This window comes from Apium graveolens, chromosome 9 (genome assembly GCF_009905375.1).
Source record: "Apium graveolens cultivar Ventura chromosome 9, ASM990537v1, whole genome shotgun sequence".
In the NCBI taxonomy this organism is placed as follows: domain Eukaryota; kingdom Viridiplantae; phylum Streptophyta; class Magnoliopsida; order Apiales; family Apiaceae; genus Apium; species Apium graveolens.
The window spans coordinates 270,972,194-270,988,641 of NC_133655.1; the positions used below are offsets into that span (position 1 = coordinate 270,972,194).

General features: G+C 36.2%; 3 protein-coding genes across 3 annotated transcripts; 1 reads left to right on the forward strand and 2 right to left on the reverse strand.

The window, feature by feature from the left end:
- Nucleotides 1-10,342: 10,342 nt before the first annotated feature.
- On the forward strand, nucleotides 10,343-12,397 carry LOC141684072 (protein STAY-GREEN homolog, chloroplastic-like). The gene is made up of 4 exons (XM_074488906.1): nucleotides 10,343-10,803; nucleotides 10,883-11,056; nucleotides 11,660-11,827; nucleotides 11,912-12,397. Exons 1-4 carry the CDS (start codon nucleotides 10,672-10,674, stop codon nucleotides 12,254-12,256), a joined length of 819 nt encoding a protein of 272 aa, XP_074345007.1. The 5' UTR covers nucleotides 10,343-10,671; the 3' UTR covers nucleotides 12,257-12,397.
- LOC141684071 (uncharacterized) lies at nucleotides 12,034-14,350 on the reverse strand. The gene has a single exon (XM_074488905.1). It carries the CDS (start codon nucleotides 13,756-13,758, stop codon nucleotides 12,823-12,825), a length of 936 nt encoding a protein of 311 aa, XP_074345006.1. The 5' UTR covers nucleotides 13,759-14,350; the 3' UTR covers nucleotides 12,034-12,822.
- Nucleotides 14,351-14,673: 323 nt separating this feature from the next.
- Nucleotides 14,674-16,301, reverse strand: LOC141684432 (expansin-A7). Its single transcript, XM_074489417.1, has 3 exons — nucleotides 15,785-16,301; nucleotides 15,263-15,578; nucleotides 14,674-15,141 (listed from the first exon to the last, which is right to left on the reverse strand). Exons 1-3 carry the CDS (start codon nucleotides 15,927-15,929, stop codon nucleotides 14,829-14,831), a joined length of 774 nt encoding a protein of 257 aa, XP_074345518.1. The 5' UTR covers nucleotides 15,930-16,301; the 3' UTR covers nucleotides 14,674-14,828.
- Between the last annotated feature and the right edge of the window lie 147 nt (nucleotides 16,302-16,448).

Below are 16,448 nucleotides of genomic sequence, written 5' to 3' on the forward strand. Positions count from 1 at the left end.
TTTCTTCCAAGTATTCCATTCTTCACGGAACTCCTTCTTCATGCATATCTCTTCTTATGTTTATCTTGATCTTCTTTCCTTTAATCAGCTACTATCCTTATCTGATCGTCCTTCAGCACTTAAGTTCTGATATCTAACTTCTGATGATTATCTCCTGATAATATAAGTACTGATATCCTTAAGTCCTGACTTCCAGTATAAGTACTGATCAACGGTTAAGTACTGATTTGTCCTGTTAAGTAAGATCTGAAATCTAAACATAAATTATATTAGCCATGACATTATCAAATATATCTAACATCAATATAAGGAGACTGTTAAAAAGATGAGCATAGAATTGTTTCATATCCACACTAGCATGGTAGTAGCTACTGAGGAGGTCATTAGGCTAACTAAGGCTAATGAGAAGCTTGAGAGTGAGAAATAGGAGTTTGAGATTTTGCTTGTAGAGCTTGAGGCAGTCAAGCAAGAAAATGAGTATCTAAAGAATAAGATGAAGTGTGCCAATAAGATTGAAGTTGTGTTAAGAGAGAAGATTGAGAAGAATGAGGTGAAACTGAAATCATTCAGGAATGCATCTCAGTTATTGGGTCAGTACCATGAGAAGAATAAACAATGTGCAAACATAGTTATTGGCCTGGATTATGATGCTTTGAACAACAACAAAAAGGTTGAAGGTGACAGAGGCAAAACCAAAGTAGATGAAGATGTCCCAGTTATCCTGAGGAAAGTGGATGCACCTTTGTTCAAAGCATGTGAAGAAAATTTTAGTGAAGTTGAGTTGCTAATAAAGCGAGAACTTGCTGATGAAGAGAAAGAAAAGAAATGCAAAAAATCAACTACAACTCCTAAAGCTGAGAAGAAGCCCATGGTGGATCAAACACCCAAGAAACCAATGAAGGAAGTCAAAATTGAGAATGCATGAAAGAAGAAGAAAAAAAAAATGGGAAAGTAGGGGTAAACAAAAGCAATAACTTTGTATTTGCTGCAGATGCTCCAAGAAAACAATGTCAAAGGTGTGGCTCTGTTAATCATAAATGAGAGTGGTGAGGAACAAACAGAACCAGAGTCACCCTTGGTCAGAAAGACAAAAAAGACTAAACAAACTGAGCTGACCACTCAAGCCACCTCTGCATCATCTCAAAAGGGTGTAGTTGAAAAAGAGGAACAAAAACAGATTATGGGGGCATCCTCTTGACAGGGTGTCTCTATTGAAAGAGCATTCTCCCTAGTGCATCTTGTACAGAGTTTGCACCTACACTTGAACAAATTCAAGTGTATGAAAGAAGAAATAAGGATGGCACACACAAAGAGAGCATATCTATTGAAGATTCCTCATCTATTCGGGGGGAGCTGCCAATACTCAATTCTGAGATCCAAAATATTATCTCTCAAATTTCTTCTTCATTTAATAAAGCACTTAAATCTGATTCTCAAGTGTTATAAAAATCAAGTGACATGGCTCAAGAAACTATGCTCACTACCCAGAACCAAAATTTAGTTGGTGAGAGGATATATGCTGGGGTAGACCTTGATGACACCAACACAAATACAGGGGTTTTATTAGTTTTCACTGAAGATCATGTGATAAATACAAATGCACCTTCATGTGTAAATCAACTTTCACAGGTTGTAATGTTTGAGGGTAGTACTCCTGAGGGGGAGCTATCTAAATCCTCTCCAATTTAATTGGAGGTTCCTCTTGTGAGAACAGCTCTCCTCAAAACCCTAGCTGAGATTGCACTCACAGTTAAAACTAGGAGTTCAATTGCCCATGATCCTGCTATGGAGGAGGCAAGTACATCACTTTCAAGTGACAGTATTTTGAAAGAAACACTAGGGTTTGAGACTAGATTACATGACAGTAACCTAGTTAACTCCCCTCCAATTCTAATTGAGGATCCCACCACAAGTGGAGAACAATAAACTGTCACAACCACAGGTCACCCTGTGAGTCAAACTATGACATCTGTCACAGGTGGTTCTACTGAAACTCCACCCTCCACCTCACATCCCACAGATATTATTTCATCATCCAATCCCACACAACAACCATCTCCTCCAATCCAACAGTGGCTACAAAATTCTCAATCCCAACCAAGCATTATGGATGATCTTCTGGTTGATCAAATTTCTAGTCTTGCTAAATCTCACATCATCTGCTCACTTCAGATATGACAAATCAAGACTATCAGAAAATTATGCTCACTTATAATGATGATGTTGAGAAAAAAAGCAGAAAATAGTGAATGAAGCCGAGCGGGATGGCAATGTGGATGCCTGGCTATCTAAAGACTTCAGACTGGAAATGGATCAAGTCTTGGCAAGATTCAGGGAGGAATATGTCACCATTTTGGGAAGTAATGCCAAGGTCCTAACTCCACAAGAAGTATATGATGCAGTTAATGAAGTCTACAAGGCTCAAATCAAAGCTTTTCACCTATTTGGTAAAGCAATAGAAGTGACTTTGACTGGTCATCAAGACAAGATCAGAAAGATGGTATGGGATAAGATGGATGAAATCATTCCTTCACAAGTCAAGATTCAATCAAGATTCCAACATTTTGTTGACCAAATGATAAGATTTGATCTAACTTCAGTAGATACAAATGTCAAAAATCTTAGAAAATCTTTTGTGGATTTGCATGAGGTGGTTCAACAACACATTGCAAACTCAAATGACACCAAACTCAAGTTGAATCAGCTTCATCAAAGCAGATATGAGCCTTCAGCTCTTCTGATGGAAGGAATAAAGGAAGCTGTGCAAGCTACTTTTGAAACCTCAATCCCTTCAAACTCTCAACAACTCATCTCTACATCGACAAACTTGCAGATCCAAGCTCTCCAAAATCAAGTCTTCACTCTATAATCAGCCAATGAGCCTCTAACAAATCAAGTCTCTCAGCTCACAACAATGGTGGTAAGTCAACAAGCTGATATTCAAACTCTGGTGGACTCTCACAAGCACCTCTAAATGCAAAATTCAGTGACTTTGGGAGCCACCATGGGTGCACTAAACATTCCTCTTCCTGCACTTCCAGAAGCTGTGAGTCCTGAAATCCCTATTTCTCTTATCATGCCTGCCAACAACCCTAAGGGGGAGATAGAGGCTACGTTAGTAAGATCATTTATCCAAACTATTCAAGCTGCTAGTAAAGGCAAATCTCAAGAAGTTGATGTTGGTATGGAGAGGCTTATCAAAGCAGCTGAGGGACCTAGTTTGAGCATTGCTCAAAGCTCTCAGGGCTTCTCTAAACAATAATTTCTTCACTTACAAGAAAGCTTTGGATTAGAAAATAAATTTTATAAGGGTGATCTTGGTGACAAGGGATAATTTCCAGGAGAAAAGGATTGTGATCAACATAAATGACTCGGGGTGGACAGGTGTATACAGGTGTCCCTTAACTATCTCATAACAAGAAGGGAATCTGAGTTAGACATTCTGATAAATAAAGTCAACAGAGTGATTCATGAAGACACTCTCTTTCTAACTGAATTGAAGAAGGCTCAAGTAGCTGCTTTTCCAGAAGCATATTTACAGCCAAGTAAGGGAGTGGTATACATCTGTCCTACCACCAAATAATGCAAACACTTCCAAATCTCTAAGCAATGTGTCATGGCAAACAAAAAACTCATTATGACCTTGGAGACTGACTTGAAGACTAAGTAGTACAAGATTGTTGAGGATGAAGAAATGATCAAGTTGTGGGGGAGATACTTGAGGAATCCTAAAGATAATTTTCCTAAAACTCAAATCAATAAGGATGACTTGGATGATGATGAGAAGAAGAAAGATGATCAAAAATCTTCTGGCTTAAATCCAAGTCAATCCTCTAAGGAAACTCACAGCGGAGAAGGAGATAAGAAAATAGATACAAAGAAGAAAGGAAATGATGAGAAAAAGGGTGAAGAGAGAAGAAGAAAGGAGAAGGAAGAAGAAGGAGGATGGTTCAGAACCACAAAAAATACCCTACAAATCCAAATCAATCAAACTCAAACCCCTAAGCCAACAAACTCAAACACTCTATTACCTCAAACCTCTAATCCAAAATTCTTGTAAAAACACACAGCTAACACCAAAATCGGAAAATACCAATCACCTCAAACCAAACTTCTCTAAAGAAAATCTCAAACCTACCTTCTCTTAAGCTACCATCTAAAACTCATTAAAAATCTGTTGCAAGAAAATCAAAGAAAATGTAAGCTACAGAGAGGACCATCTGGAATTGTTTCAATCAAAATGATTTTCTACCTCTGAAATGGTACATCACAATGAAGACTACTTTCAACAATTAGCTGAAGATGTAGTCAGAGTTTGGGTTGTATCATTGAGGGAAGTAAGAATCTACTATCAAGATGGATCCTATACCTTAATTAGCAGAAATTTGATGGACACACTTTCAACCACAGAAATTGAAAGGGTGATCAGCTTACTGAAGGATAAGGATACTGGAACAATGGCATGGAGGTCTGTATTGGCTGTATGGTAAGTAGTAAGGGAAGAAAGAAGAGCAAAAGAAAAGGCTAAAAGAGAAGAGAGAGAAAGAAAATATATTGAAGAGATAGAAATATTTGAGAAAAGGTCTGAAGAACTCAAGGCAAGGGGGATGAGCAGAATATTAAAGGATGGGCACTTTTTAAACATTAAGGCTGACAGATTCTCAAGATTTAGAGTTGGTTACTTGAATGGTTATTCACTAGATGAGTGGCTCAATCTTGTGGAAGCTCTAAGAGGGACTCAAATCATAGAAGAATTGCAAGTACTTGTAGATTGAAAGGACCTCATTAGACAAGAAACAGGCTATGAGAAATTTGTGTGATGGATGTGCCTCTCAAACTCTAGTAATCACTTATTGTATAAAAGTTGAAATTCCGTCAATTTTGTATGTAATGTTTTATTGTTCATTGAAACTTGGGGTTAGTCTTGTTACCAGGCATTAATTTATGATAAACAATCTTCTCACAAATTGGGGGAGATTGTTGTGCAAGACATGCATGTATCATAACATGACTAAGTCAAACTGACAACCCTAAGAATTAGTTGTTTGATAATCAAATTTATATTTTGTATTGTATTACTTGAGTCTGTAAAAATGTGAAAGATTAGAGTGGAGTATTTTTCTGTAAACAGACTCAAGCCTAAGAATAAACTCTGGAAGAAGATCAAGAAGATCATGCCTCAGAGAAATTGTGAAGAAGTTTGGAGTTGAATAAATCTGTTTTAGGAAAAATATTCTAAGTCAAGATATCTACAAGTCACGGATCAAGTCATATAAAGAAGTCATTCGTGAACTCCAGAATGACTTATCGAGAAGTCTTAGATAGCTTATAGAGAAGTCTCATAGATATCGACAAGCCAAATGAAGATGTGAAGATTGGAGATATCGACAAGTCAAAGTATCACTAGAGATCTCAGAGATATCTACAAGTCAAAATTCATATAGAGATCTATGAGATATTGACAAGTCATTTCTGCACTAGAGAATTCAGAGATATCGACAAGTCAAAATGAAGACATGAAGATTGGAGATATCGACAAGTCAAAGTATCACTAGAGATCTCAGAGATATCTACAAGTCAAAATTCATATAGAGATCTCTGAAATATCGACAAGTCAATTCTACATGCAGAAATTTGGAGACCTCGACAAGCCAAGTTCACTTATGAAGATTCAAGAGACATCGACAAGTCAAAGACACGTATAGAGAACTAAGAGATCTTGATAAGCCACTATACTTATCGAGATGTCAGTTCTCTATACAACAAACTGGAAATCTCGAATGAAGCTCAAGTACAGAATGCAGAAAAGTTAAAGATCCAAGATTATCAATCAACAAACGATCTAATCAGTTAGATTGACAAGTCTATAAAAGCAGCTTGAAGAGTGCAAGATCAAAGGTCAATATTAACTGACAGAGGAGTGTCACAATTCAACAGGATATGTAGAGATTTGCTAGGCCAGAAATGGAAAGTTTTAGAGATAACTTAAAGTAAGGTTTAGTACATTTCTTTGCATGTCGTGTAAACAGGTGTTTTACTAATCTATAAAGTAAACACCGGTCCTTTGCTTTTAAATGTATCAAACAGATCTAATTTTTCTTGTAACTCTCTCAAGTAAGAAGCTGGGTTCTTAACATACAAAAATCCAGAATTTGTAGCAAAACACTAGCTTGATTTTTATATAAAATAAAGTAAGTTTTGAAATATTGTGTGCATTGTCTTTATTTCAGTTAGCATAATATTGTTACATTTCTTATCTGCTTTGATCACCAAGTTAAAGAAAATCAAAAAGCCCTTAGATTTGTCTAAAATGCATTACCCCCCCCACAAATGAAGACTACTTTCAACAATTAGCTGAAGATGTAGTCAGAGTTTGGGTTGCATCATTGAGGGAAGTAATAATCTACTATCAAGATGGATCCTATACCTTACTTAGCAGAAATTTGATGGACACACTTTCAACCACAGAAATTGAAAGGGTGATCAGCTTACTGAAGGATAAGGATACTGGAACAATGGCATGGAGGTCTGTATTGGCTGTATGGTAAGTAGTAAGGGAAGAAAGAAGAGCAAAAGAAAAGGCTGAAAGAGAAGAGAGAGAAAGAAAATATATTGAAGAGATAAAAATATTTGAGAAAAGGTCTGAAGAACTCAAGGCAAGGGGGATGAGCAGAATATTAAAGGATGGGCACTTTTTAAACATTAAGGCTGACAGATTCTCAAGATTTAGAGTTGGTTACTTGAATGGTTATTCACTAGATGAGTGGCTCAATCTTGTGGAAGCTCTAAGAGGGACTCAAATCATAGAAGAATTGCAAGTACTTGTAGATTGAAAGGACCTCATTAGACAAGAAACAGGCTATGAGAAATTTATGTGATGGATGTGCCTCTCAAACTCTAGTAATCACTTATTGTATAAAAGTTGAAATTCCGTCAATTTTGTATATAATATTTTATTGTTCATTGAAACTTGGGGTTAGTCTTGTTACCAGGCATTAATTTATGATAAACAATCTTCTCACAAATTGGGGGAGATTGTTGTGCAAGACATGCATGTATCATAACAAGACTAAGTCAAACTGACAACCCCAAGAATTAGTTGTTTGATAATCAAATTTGTATTTTGTATTGTATTACTTGAGTCTGTAAAAATGTGAACGATTAGAGTGGAGTATTTTTCTGTAAACAGACTCAAGCCTAAGAATAAACTCTGGAAGAAGATCAAGAAGATCATGCCTCAGAGAAATTGTGAAGAAGTTTGGAGTTGAATAAATCTGTTTTAGGAAAAATATTCTAAGTCAAGATATCTACAAGTCACGGATCAAGTCATATAGAGAAGTCATTCGTGAACTCCAGAATGACTTATCGAGAAGTCCTAGATAGCTTATAGAGAAGTCTCATAGATATCGACAAGCCAAATGAAGATGTGAAGATTGGAGATATCGACAAGTTAAAGTATCACTAGAGATCTCAGAGATATCTACAAGTCAAAATTCATATAGAGATCTATGAGATATTGACAAGTCATTTCTGCACTAGAGAATTCAGAGATATCGACAAGTCAAAATGAAGACATGAAGATTGGAGATATCGACAAGTCAAAGTATCACTAGAGATCTCAGAGATATCTACAAGTCAAAATTCATATAGAGATCTCTGAAATATCGACAAGTCAATTCTACATGCAGAAATTTGGAGACCTCGACAAGCCAAGTTCACTTATGAAGATTCAAGAGACATCGACAAGTCAAAGACACGTATAGAGAACTAAGAGATCTCGATAAGCCACTATACTTATCGAGATGTCAGTTCTCTATACAACAAACTGGAAATCTCAAATGAAGCTCAAGTACAGAATGCAGAAAAGTTAAAGATCCAAGATTATCAATCAACAAACGATCTAATCAGTTAGATTGACAAGTCTATAAAAGCAGCTTGAAGAGTGCAAGATCAAAGGTCAATATTAACTGACAGAGGAGTGTCACAATTCAACAGGATATGTAGAGATTTGCTAGGCCAGAAATGGAAAGTTTTAGAGATAACTTAAAGTAAGGTTTAGTACATTTCTTTGCATGTCATGTAAACAGGTGTTTTACTAATCTATAAAGTAAACACCGGTTCTTTGCTTTTCAATGTATCAAACATATCTAATTTTTCTTGTAACTCTCTCAAGTAAGAAGCTGGGTTCTTAACATACAAAAATCCAGAATTTGTAGCAAAACACTAGCTTGATTTTTATATAAAATAAAGTGAGTTTTGAAATATTGTGTGCATTGTCTTTATTTCAGTTAGCATAATATTGTTACATTTCTTATCTGCTTTGATCACCAAGTTAAAGAAAATCAAAAAGCCCTTAGATTTGTCTAAAATGCATTACCCCCCACCCCCCCCCCCCCCCCCCCGCCCCGCCCCGCCCCGCCCCGCCCCGCCCCGCCCCGCCCCTTTTTGTTGTATACATTACCTAACACAAATCAGTCATGTGCTCCCGAGTTTGTGTAAAAAAGGAGAGAAACTGACCAATAAAAAGAAGATAATGTGAGAGGATTTTTTCAAATCTTTCCATTTTTGGGAAGAAAGTTTTGGGGGGAAATTATAGAAAATTTTCTCTCCCGATCATTTCTCTTCTCTCGCCAAAAAACTCGGGAGCACGCCCAAGAAGGAAAATTTATCTTTTCTTTTCTCTTCTCTTTTCTTCGTTTTCAAACTCTGGAGTACAGCGTAAGAGAGAGGGAATCAATGTCATCATAGAGCATTTCAACTTTGTAAAATAATCTGCAATATTACAATTATCTTGACTGATCTCATTAATTTTTTTTGTGCATACCAAACAATTGAGCACTATTAGATACGCCATAATATTTATTTAGTTCATTCCATATTTGATGAGCAGAGTTAGAATAGATCACACTACATCCCATTCATTTCGAAAGTCCAGTAAGGATCCAAGAAATCATCATGTCATTACAACACGACCATCTCTTAAATGAAGGTGAATCGAGGGGAGGTTTAGAAATAGAACCATCAACAAATTCAAGTTTATTGCGAGCAGAAAGTGTAATAGTCATAGACTTTTTTCAGTTACTAAATTCGATTCCGTCAAAACTGTCATTAACAAGTTTCACTCCTGGTCTATCCGAGTTTTGAAGGTGAAGAGGATTATCTTGATCAAAACGAAGATTGTGTGTCATGATGATGAGTTTCTGTATAATTAGTTTCAGTGTGATTTTCAGAAGACGACGTCATACTAAATATTAAGTCAATAATATCAATTAACTAATGAACAAAATGTGTTTGATATGTAAACTCTTAGAGTTTTGAGAAAATCAATTACGCGGCGATTGAATTGATGTATCAATTTGCAAGATCGTAAGTAGTTATGAGTTCACAAACAAAAAGAGTAAAGAAATAGATAATCTGAGAGATAAGTTGAAATTGTAGAGAGATGATATGAGTTCATGAGAAAATAAAACGAAATCACCTGAGATGTCTTATACGGTGAAGATCGTAATACTCTCAACAAATCACGAGAGAAGAAGACGTAGAGGTCGCCGAAAAGATTGATCAAATCGGTAGAAAGATAGATCGGATAAGATCAATGATGTATATACACATTCTTCATCACGAAAACGCTTACTAATGATTAATCATCCAATATCTTGTTGAATTTTCTGCTCTGATACTATGTTAGACTTGAAAAATCGAAGAAAATCAATGAACACGGATTTATAGTTGAGAGAGTATAATGAAAATTTTATTAACAGTAAAAATTTTAATTACAAGTTATCGGAGAGAATGTACAAAATGCTATATACTATTATATTTGTCTAAATTACAATAAGCGGGAAAACAGTTATACTAACAATTGGCCTAATACTGAGCTGAAAATATTTTTTATTTCTAATATAAATAATCACATCAGGTTATGCCAATAATAAATGGTAATAATTACTCCATACTTTAATATTATTCTATAATTTGTCATAATTTTCTTTTAAAATATGTACCGTTGAATTTTCGATCAACAACATAGAAGTAGTATGTTAAAAAATGATCACTGACATGTGATTGTAACATTTTTTAATAGAATAAACTTTTTTATGTTCATCTACGTTAAGAGTACAATTTACATTTGCACAAAATTATTGCATCACATGCATCTTCGGTAAATTTTTAAAATTGTATTTGAACATAATCTCCCAACTAACACAATCAGTTCCCTCCGTAAAAAACAAGTATAACAAATTTCGTCACTATCGGTTAACTATGTTTTGTTGAGCGTACCTACGTGGGGGATCTGTAGCAATATGTAGTGTCAACGCAAACACAAGTTTAGCGGGGCAAGCAACCTCCGTAACAGCGAAATATAAGTTAAGTACCTACGAGTCCACAGCACACACGCAAAACCCTGATTTACTGTTTAGATTAGGATTCCATTACACTCAACTCAAGTCTCCAGTTCTCAAGTACACACAACAACACACTTTCTTTGCCAAAACTGCCTTCGCACTCTCTGATCATTACTTCTCCAAACCAAACCTAACCAAGTAACTATACTTATTACATGATCCATATTTTCAGTTTTAACATAAATTCAGATAAAGTTGTGTCCTAAAATCTTGGAGATTCAAGAAAAGAGGTTTGGATTTTAGGGTGTCTAGAAGGTTGAGAGATATGGCTACTTTGACTGCTAATTCTCTTTCTCTTCTTCCTCCCAAGTTCAAACCTAATACTACTAATCACCAAGCTCAAAGATCTTTTTATTTCTACACAAAAAGACCCAAGAAATATTCTTCTTTATTTCCTGTAAGTTATGCTTATTTATTTATCTGTTTTAAATTATTATTTTTGTATTTTTTTAAAATTATTGGTTTGATTTGATCAGGTTGCTAGGTTATTTGGGCCAGCTATATTTGAAGCATCAAAGCTGAAGGTTCTATTTTTAGGAGTTGATGAAAAGAAGCATCCTGGGAATCTTCCAAGAACTTATACACTTACTCATAGTGATATTACCTCTAAGCTTACTCTTGCTATTTCTCAGACCATTAACAATTCTCAGGTATGTTTTATGGATATATGTGTATTTGACATGTTTTTATGAATAACTGATAGAGTTGATCATGTCAAATATCTTATTTTTTTGTGAGGTACAGAGGTAGCAAAAATGATATATAATTCTTTGATGAATGTTTGCAAAGAAAATGAGTAAGGAGAATGGAGAGATCTGGTTCAGATCAGGGGATGGATCGGAGAAAGAAATGAAAATTGATGTAGTATAACCTAAGAAAATTAATAATTGAGAAGGTAATAACCTCGATAATTAACATAGGAAAGACAGTGTTTTTTTAATCTCGATGAATTAAATACATGAAATTCCAACAAATTTGAACAATTTTCACCAATACAAAGCTTAAGTTCTTATAATTTTCATTGAGTGTTCGTTTATAGGCTATTGTCACTTTGATGAAAAGTTGATTGGATTCTGAAATAAGCTTTTGATTTAGGACTCCTCTGCAGTGAAACAGGAGACTAATGCTTACTATAAGAAGCATATGTGTCGGTCCAGTTTTATTTTCTTCATCAAGTATGTTGAATGAATGGCCTAAACAGAATACCATAGGAAAAAGAATTGTCGTAAATTTTGTTTGGTTTAAACTTTCAGATACAAGGGTGGTACAATAAACTTCAAAGAGATGAAGTAGTAGCAGAATGGAAGAAAGTGAAAGGGAAAATGTCACTACATGTTCACTGTCACATAAGTGGTGGTCATTTCCTATTAGATCTCTTTGCTAGGCTCAGATTCTTCATTTTCTCCAAAGAGCTCCCTGTGGTACTTTTCACTTGCCTCCTCCTTAACAAGATAACACAAATTACTTTACACAATTAATCAAGATTTACTTTATGCATGCATCAGGTTTTGAGGGCTTTTGTCCACGGTGATGTAAATTTGTTAAACAATTACCCAGAACTACAAGAAGCTATGGTTTGGGTATATTTTCACTCAAGCCTTCCGGAGTTCAACAGAGTGGAGTGCTGGGGTCCACTCATGGAGGCAGCTGCACCATCTAGCGGGTTCAGAGTCGCAGCCAATCAGAACGAAGAAAGTCCATCAAGTAACTGGAATTTACCACAGGCATGTCAAGAGGCTTGTAGTTGTTGCTTCCCACCAATGAGTTCAATCCCATGGCCTCAGCAACTTACAAGTCCTGTTGAGCAGAGCAGTGATGAGGCTATTCAGAGCTTGCCTCAAGAGCAATAAGACTATGTTATTTGTTCATATACTCTGCAACACATATGGTATTTGTAATTTATGATATTGTTTATTGTAAATGTACATAGAAACAACAACCTAGCATACAAGACATCATGTTAAGAAAATATCAGATGGGATTTTACATGATTATGGTCCCAAGTTGATTTTCAGATGTACAGACAAAATGTTTGGTAACTGTTTAGCTAACTTTTTTGTCTGTCTTTGGCAAAGGTCGGTTCTGCCTAAAGGAAAAAAGAGACTCTGTGAAAGGGCTCTCATAAGTGTGGCTCTTGCAGGTCAGCACTGGATCATATAATGTTGCATATTATTGAAGTCACACTGATGCTTAGCAAAAAAAAATAAGAAATTTTTTGACACTCGTATCCGATTTAGGAATTTTGAGAGCCACATAATCTGACTTGAGTACCATTGCTAAAATCTTTTTGATATAGAATTACACAAACGAACACCCTAAAAAGAAGGCAATACACAGCTATACATTCTATTCAGTTTTAATCTGTATAGTCTCTGTTCAATCATACATAAAAATGTACAAGTTGTAGACATGAACCTTATGGAGGAGGAGGTCTATACTCATGCTCTATCACAGGAACTGTTCTAGTGGGAGTTGCAGTGAAAGCTCTTACATGCCCTACCATTGACACTTGTAGGGCCTCCTCTTCATAAGCCCTTCTTTCCATTTCATCTATTCTCTTTTTCTTCTTTACCTTCACAAACATGGCAATCAGAAGCAATCCCAGAAGTGAAGCACCAATCGCAGCTCCAACTGCGCTCCCAATCACTATTTTCCACCTTGTGATCACCTTCTTTCTCGATGGCATTAACGGAGATTGAACAACCAATCCAAAATGACCATGTCCCTTTGAAATACAAACATTATGGGACACTTGATGACTTAGTGTGACCTTTCCATCGTGTCCGAAATTAGCACACATTGGTATAGTTCCTCCGGTGGAGTTGACAAGCCATGTAGTGTTACTGAAATCTATCTTGATTGGTCTTTCTCCTGCTTTGATTCCAATCTCATACGGAGTGCTGAAATTCATATCATCACCCGCGTTATAGGCTAGAAGGCCTAATACAGGAGAAATAAGCTGATAACCTGTTAGTTCATAGTTATCGTAGTAAATAGATGACCAGTTGTATCCCAGATTTTGTGTCACTACAAGAACTCTTTCAGCACAAGGGTAGACAGTAATACCAATACCTAAGTGGAATTCTTTGAATTTTGCACCATACCTACGCAGACTTCCACAACGAAACCTTATGGTGTAAACATTAATGCCTGAGAGGTTTGTTGGTAGATGAATTGTGTGTAACTTGCCTGTTCCAATACGGTTGCTGTATGACTGGAATGTGTAATCTCGAATGACAAGATCAAGAAGACGAGCCGATTTGATACTCACTTGAGCCTCAGCAGTACATGTCATTGGCTTCAATGAGACTAATGACAGAACAATGAAAATTATAACATGAATGCAGCCCATTTGAGGGAATGGATGGATGTATATCCAAGAATATGTAGCTAGTACAGTAGATTCTGCTCAACTTCAGCAGTCTGTTGGCATATTTGATGTATTGAAATTTTGATCTAGCCAAGTTTTTTGTTTTGTGAATTATGCAAAAGATGGGATGGAGATGCAAGAGAAAGTTAGAGATCTATAAGAAGAATTGTTAAATGCAATGCAAAGAAGCTTTCAAGAATAATGCAGGTAAAAAAGAAAAAGTAAAGCTTTAACTTGTTTATATAACATTACATGTGGATTTTCCTGAAGCACTAACATTTGGTGGCCTGAGAAATTCTTTTCCAACAGGATGTTTGTTGGCATGGCAAAAGCAGAGATGAGTACTACTTTTAAAAAGCTTTTGTGTTGCTTAGTAATAAGTTTATCATCATTTTTAGTTATCAAAAATGTTATCCTTAAAAAGGAAGTTTTGCAAATATAAATCCATAGCAAAAGAAGTTTGATTCAATTGACTAAAGACCTTGAGCTGAAAATTAGAATTTAGAAAAGGTAGTTAGAAGGTTGGAGAAATGATGTTTGAGAACTGGGGTTGATGATGAGATTTTAGAGTCAAAACAAGGGGAGGCGTGCTCAGGGAACAAAGTAAAGGGTAAGCTTCTTTAAACATCTCTCTGCCTCTATGCAGTGGGGCAACATTATATTATTGTGTTTGGTAACATGTCCCTCCACTCCCTCTACTTGCTGCTTCTCATTCTATATATTATTCAAGAGGAAAGGTCTGCGTACATTTTATCATCTTTAGATCTCACTTTCCGAGTGAGATATACTGATTACGGTTTGGCTTGGTTTGGTTGGTAGAAAACGTTTAAGCATAAATGTGAATACCAAAAAGTATAAATTGCAATAAGGCTAGGGAGATGGACACTAATATTTCTTGATACAGCCCTGCCCTCTCATGACTAACTGAATAAATGAAAGGCAGATGATACTTAAAGCTCGAAAAACAGTGCCTGGAGTTAAAAGCCAAATGCCTTGAGGCTTCAAACTGAAAAATTAAATATCTACAAGTGATCAATGTGCCAAAGCACAGTTTAGTGAAAATTTGTCCATGACTTGTAAGTTAATCCAACATTCCAGTTTGCAGGCGCAACGTTCCAGGCAATAATGGTTTCTCTGGAAGTATATGAAGTGAGCTTGAATGAAAGAGCTTGACCTCCTAATGTTGCAAAAGCTTGGTAGGAAGCTCCCCAGTTGTGGCTCATGCTAATCCACCCTGTTTTGCTTCCTTTTACCCACATGTTAGCAACATCACCTCCTCCAGCTACATTCATCACATACACCAATAGCCAGTAGCCATTCCCTTGGAAAGTGAACCGAAGGCCGTCTTTTTTGACACATGGCACTCTGCAAGAATCAATGTTAATTAGAATAAGTATATATTTAGATCATTAAGATGACTAATGATGATTCAGTGCAATGTAGAAATAGAATGCAGGGATTAGAAGCTTGTAACATGTGTATTTACCTGCGGTACATAACAGGGACAATGCCAGCCTTCCACTGAGCAATTTTCATGAAAGCAGGCTTGGCCATGTCGAAGTGGGTACGGGGTGGGTTGCACCAACCACCATTGTTGGAGTCTTGAGACCAGTTGGGAGGACAAATATTGGTGGCTGTAATTGTCGCGTAAGGCGACCCTTTATAGCACCAAGGAGAGTTGACACACTTTATCTGATAACAAGTTCCACATGCATATCCATTCTTGAATAAGGTTGTGCTCAGTGCTGCTGTATCTACACCATATCCATTATTAAACAAGTTTCCGTATCCACAAGCTCCTCCTGTAAATGAAAACAAATATGAATTTACATTACAAAATGAAAATATTCAGATGTTTGTAACAGCATGTGATGCTTGTATGTGGTTCTATGTGGGACAAAAAAAGCAACACAAGTAACTTCTGTAACTGCATTTGTATGAAAATCTGATGCATTCTTTAAAAAACAAAATATAAATAAAATCTGATGCATTGAAACATCACTCGTACCCATTGTCGCAGATGCAGACTCATCACCGTAAAATGTGGCATGTGCAAGAGACCACGGGCCAGGTCGATATATTTGAACAGCTACGGATTTACTCAGACATGTCGCGAAAACTAACACCAATAGGAATGTGAGGAAAGAAGCCATGGCTCTAGTGTTAAGCTTAAGAAGTTGTTTGCTATTAGATATATAGTCCTTATATATAATCAATCCAGCTGCTGCAAAATCCAAAGAAGATTGCCTTCGTGCCAATCACGAAGATGACTAATTGTTTACAGAAGTCAATATATGTTGCATGTTTTGTTATGGTAGATTAGCTAAAGAATGTTGCATAAACTTAGTCTTGTGCCACTTATCTGTTAGAAAACAGAGCATTGTATGAAAATATGAAACGAAACACAACGTGCGGGCAGGTACTATGCAATTGTATATTTTAGAATCATGTACACAAGTTGTCAGATCATACATCTGAAGTTCAATCATTTCAAGTCAACCAGTGCAAATGTGTCTGGATTGCTCTCACTCACCACCTTGTCGAGATAGTCAAACCAAACCAAACATACCAAGTTTATCCTACTTAGAGCACTGTAATAACGAAATGTTGATCACCCTGAAATCCTCCACGTGATTCTTAATTAAGACGATGCGTAAAAACGACAGCTTAAT

What these genes read in the sequence shown, in the direction of transcription:
- LOC141684072 (XM_074488906.1), top strand. Translation starts at nt 10,672, where the DNA reads ATGGCTACTTTGACTGCTAATTCTCTTTCTCTTCTTCCTCCCAAGTTC. An exon ending in AGACCATTAACAATTCTCAG is followed by an intron (nt 11,057 to 11,659) that starts GTATGTTTTATG and finishes TTAAACTTTCAG; the next exon opens with ATACAAGGGTGGTACAATAA. An exon ending in TCTCCAAAGAGCTCCCTGTG is followed by an intron (nt 11,828 to 11,911) that starts GTACTTTTCACT and finishes TGCATGCATCAG; the next exon opens with GTTTTGAGGGCTTTTGTCCA.
- LOC141684071 (XM_074488905.1), bottom strand. Translation starts at nt 13,758, where the DNA reads ATGGGCTGCATTCATGTTATAATTTTCATTGTTCTGTCATTAGTCTCA.
- LOC141684432 (XM_074489417.1), bottom strand. Translation starts at nt 15,929, where the DNA reads ATGGCTTCTTTCCTCACATTCCTATTGGTGTTAGTTTTCGCGACATGT. An exon ending in GTCTGCATCTGCGACAATGG is followed by an intron (nt 15,579 to 15,784) that starts GTACGAGTGATG and finishes TTTCATTTACAG; the next exon opens with GAGGAGCTTGTGGATACGGA. An exon ending in GTCCCTGTTATGTACCGCAG is followed by an intron (nt 15,142 to 15,262) that starts GTAAATACACAT and finishes TGATTCTTGCAG; the next exon opens with AGTGCCATGTGTCAAAAAAG.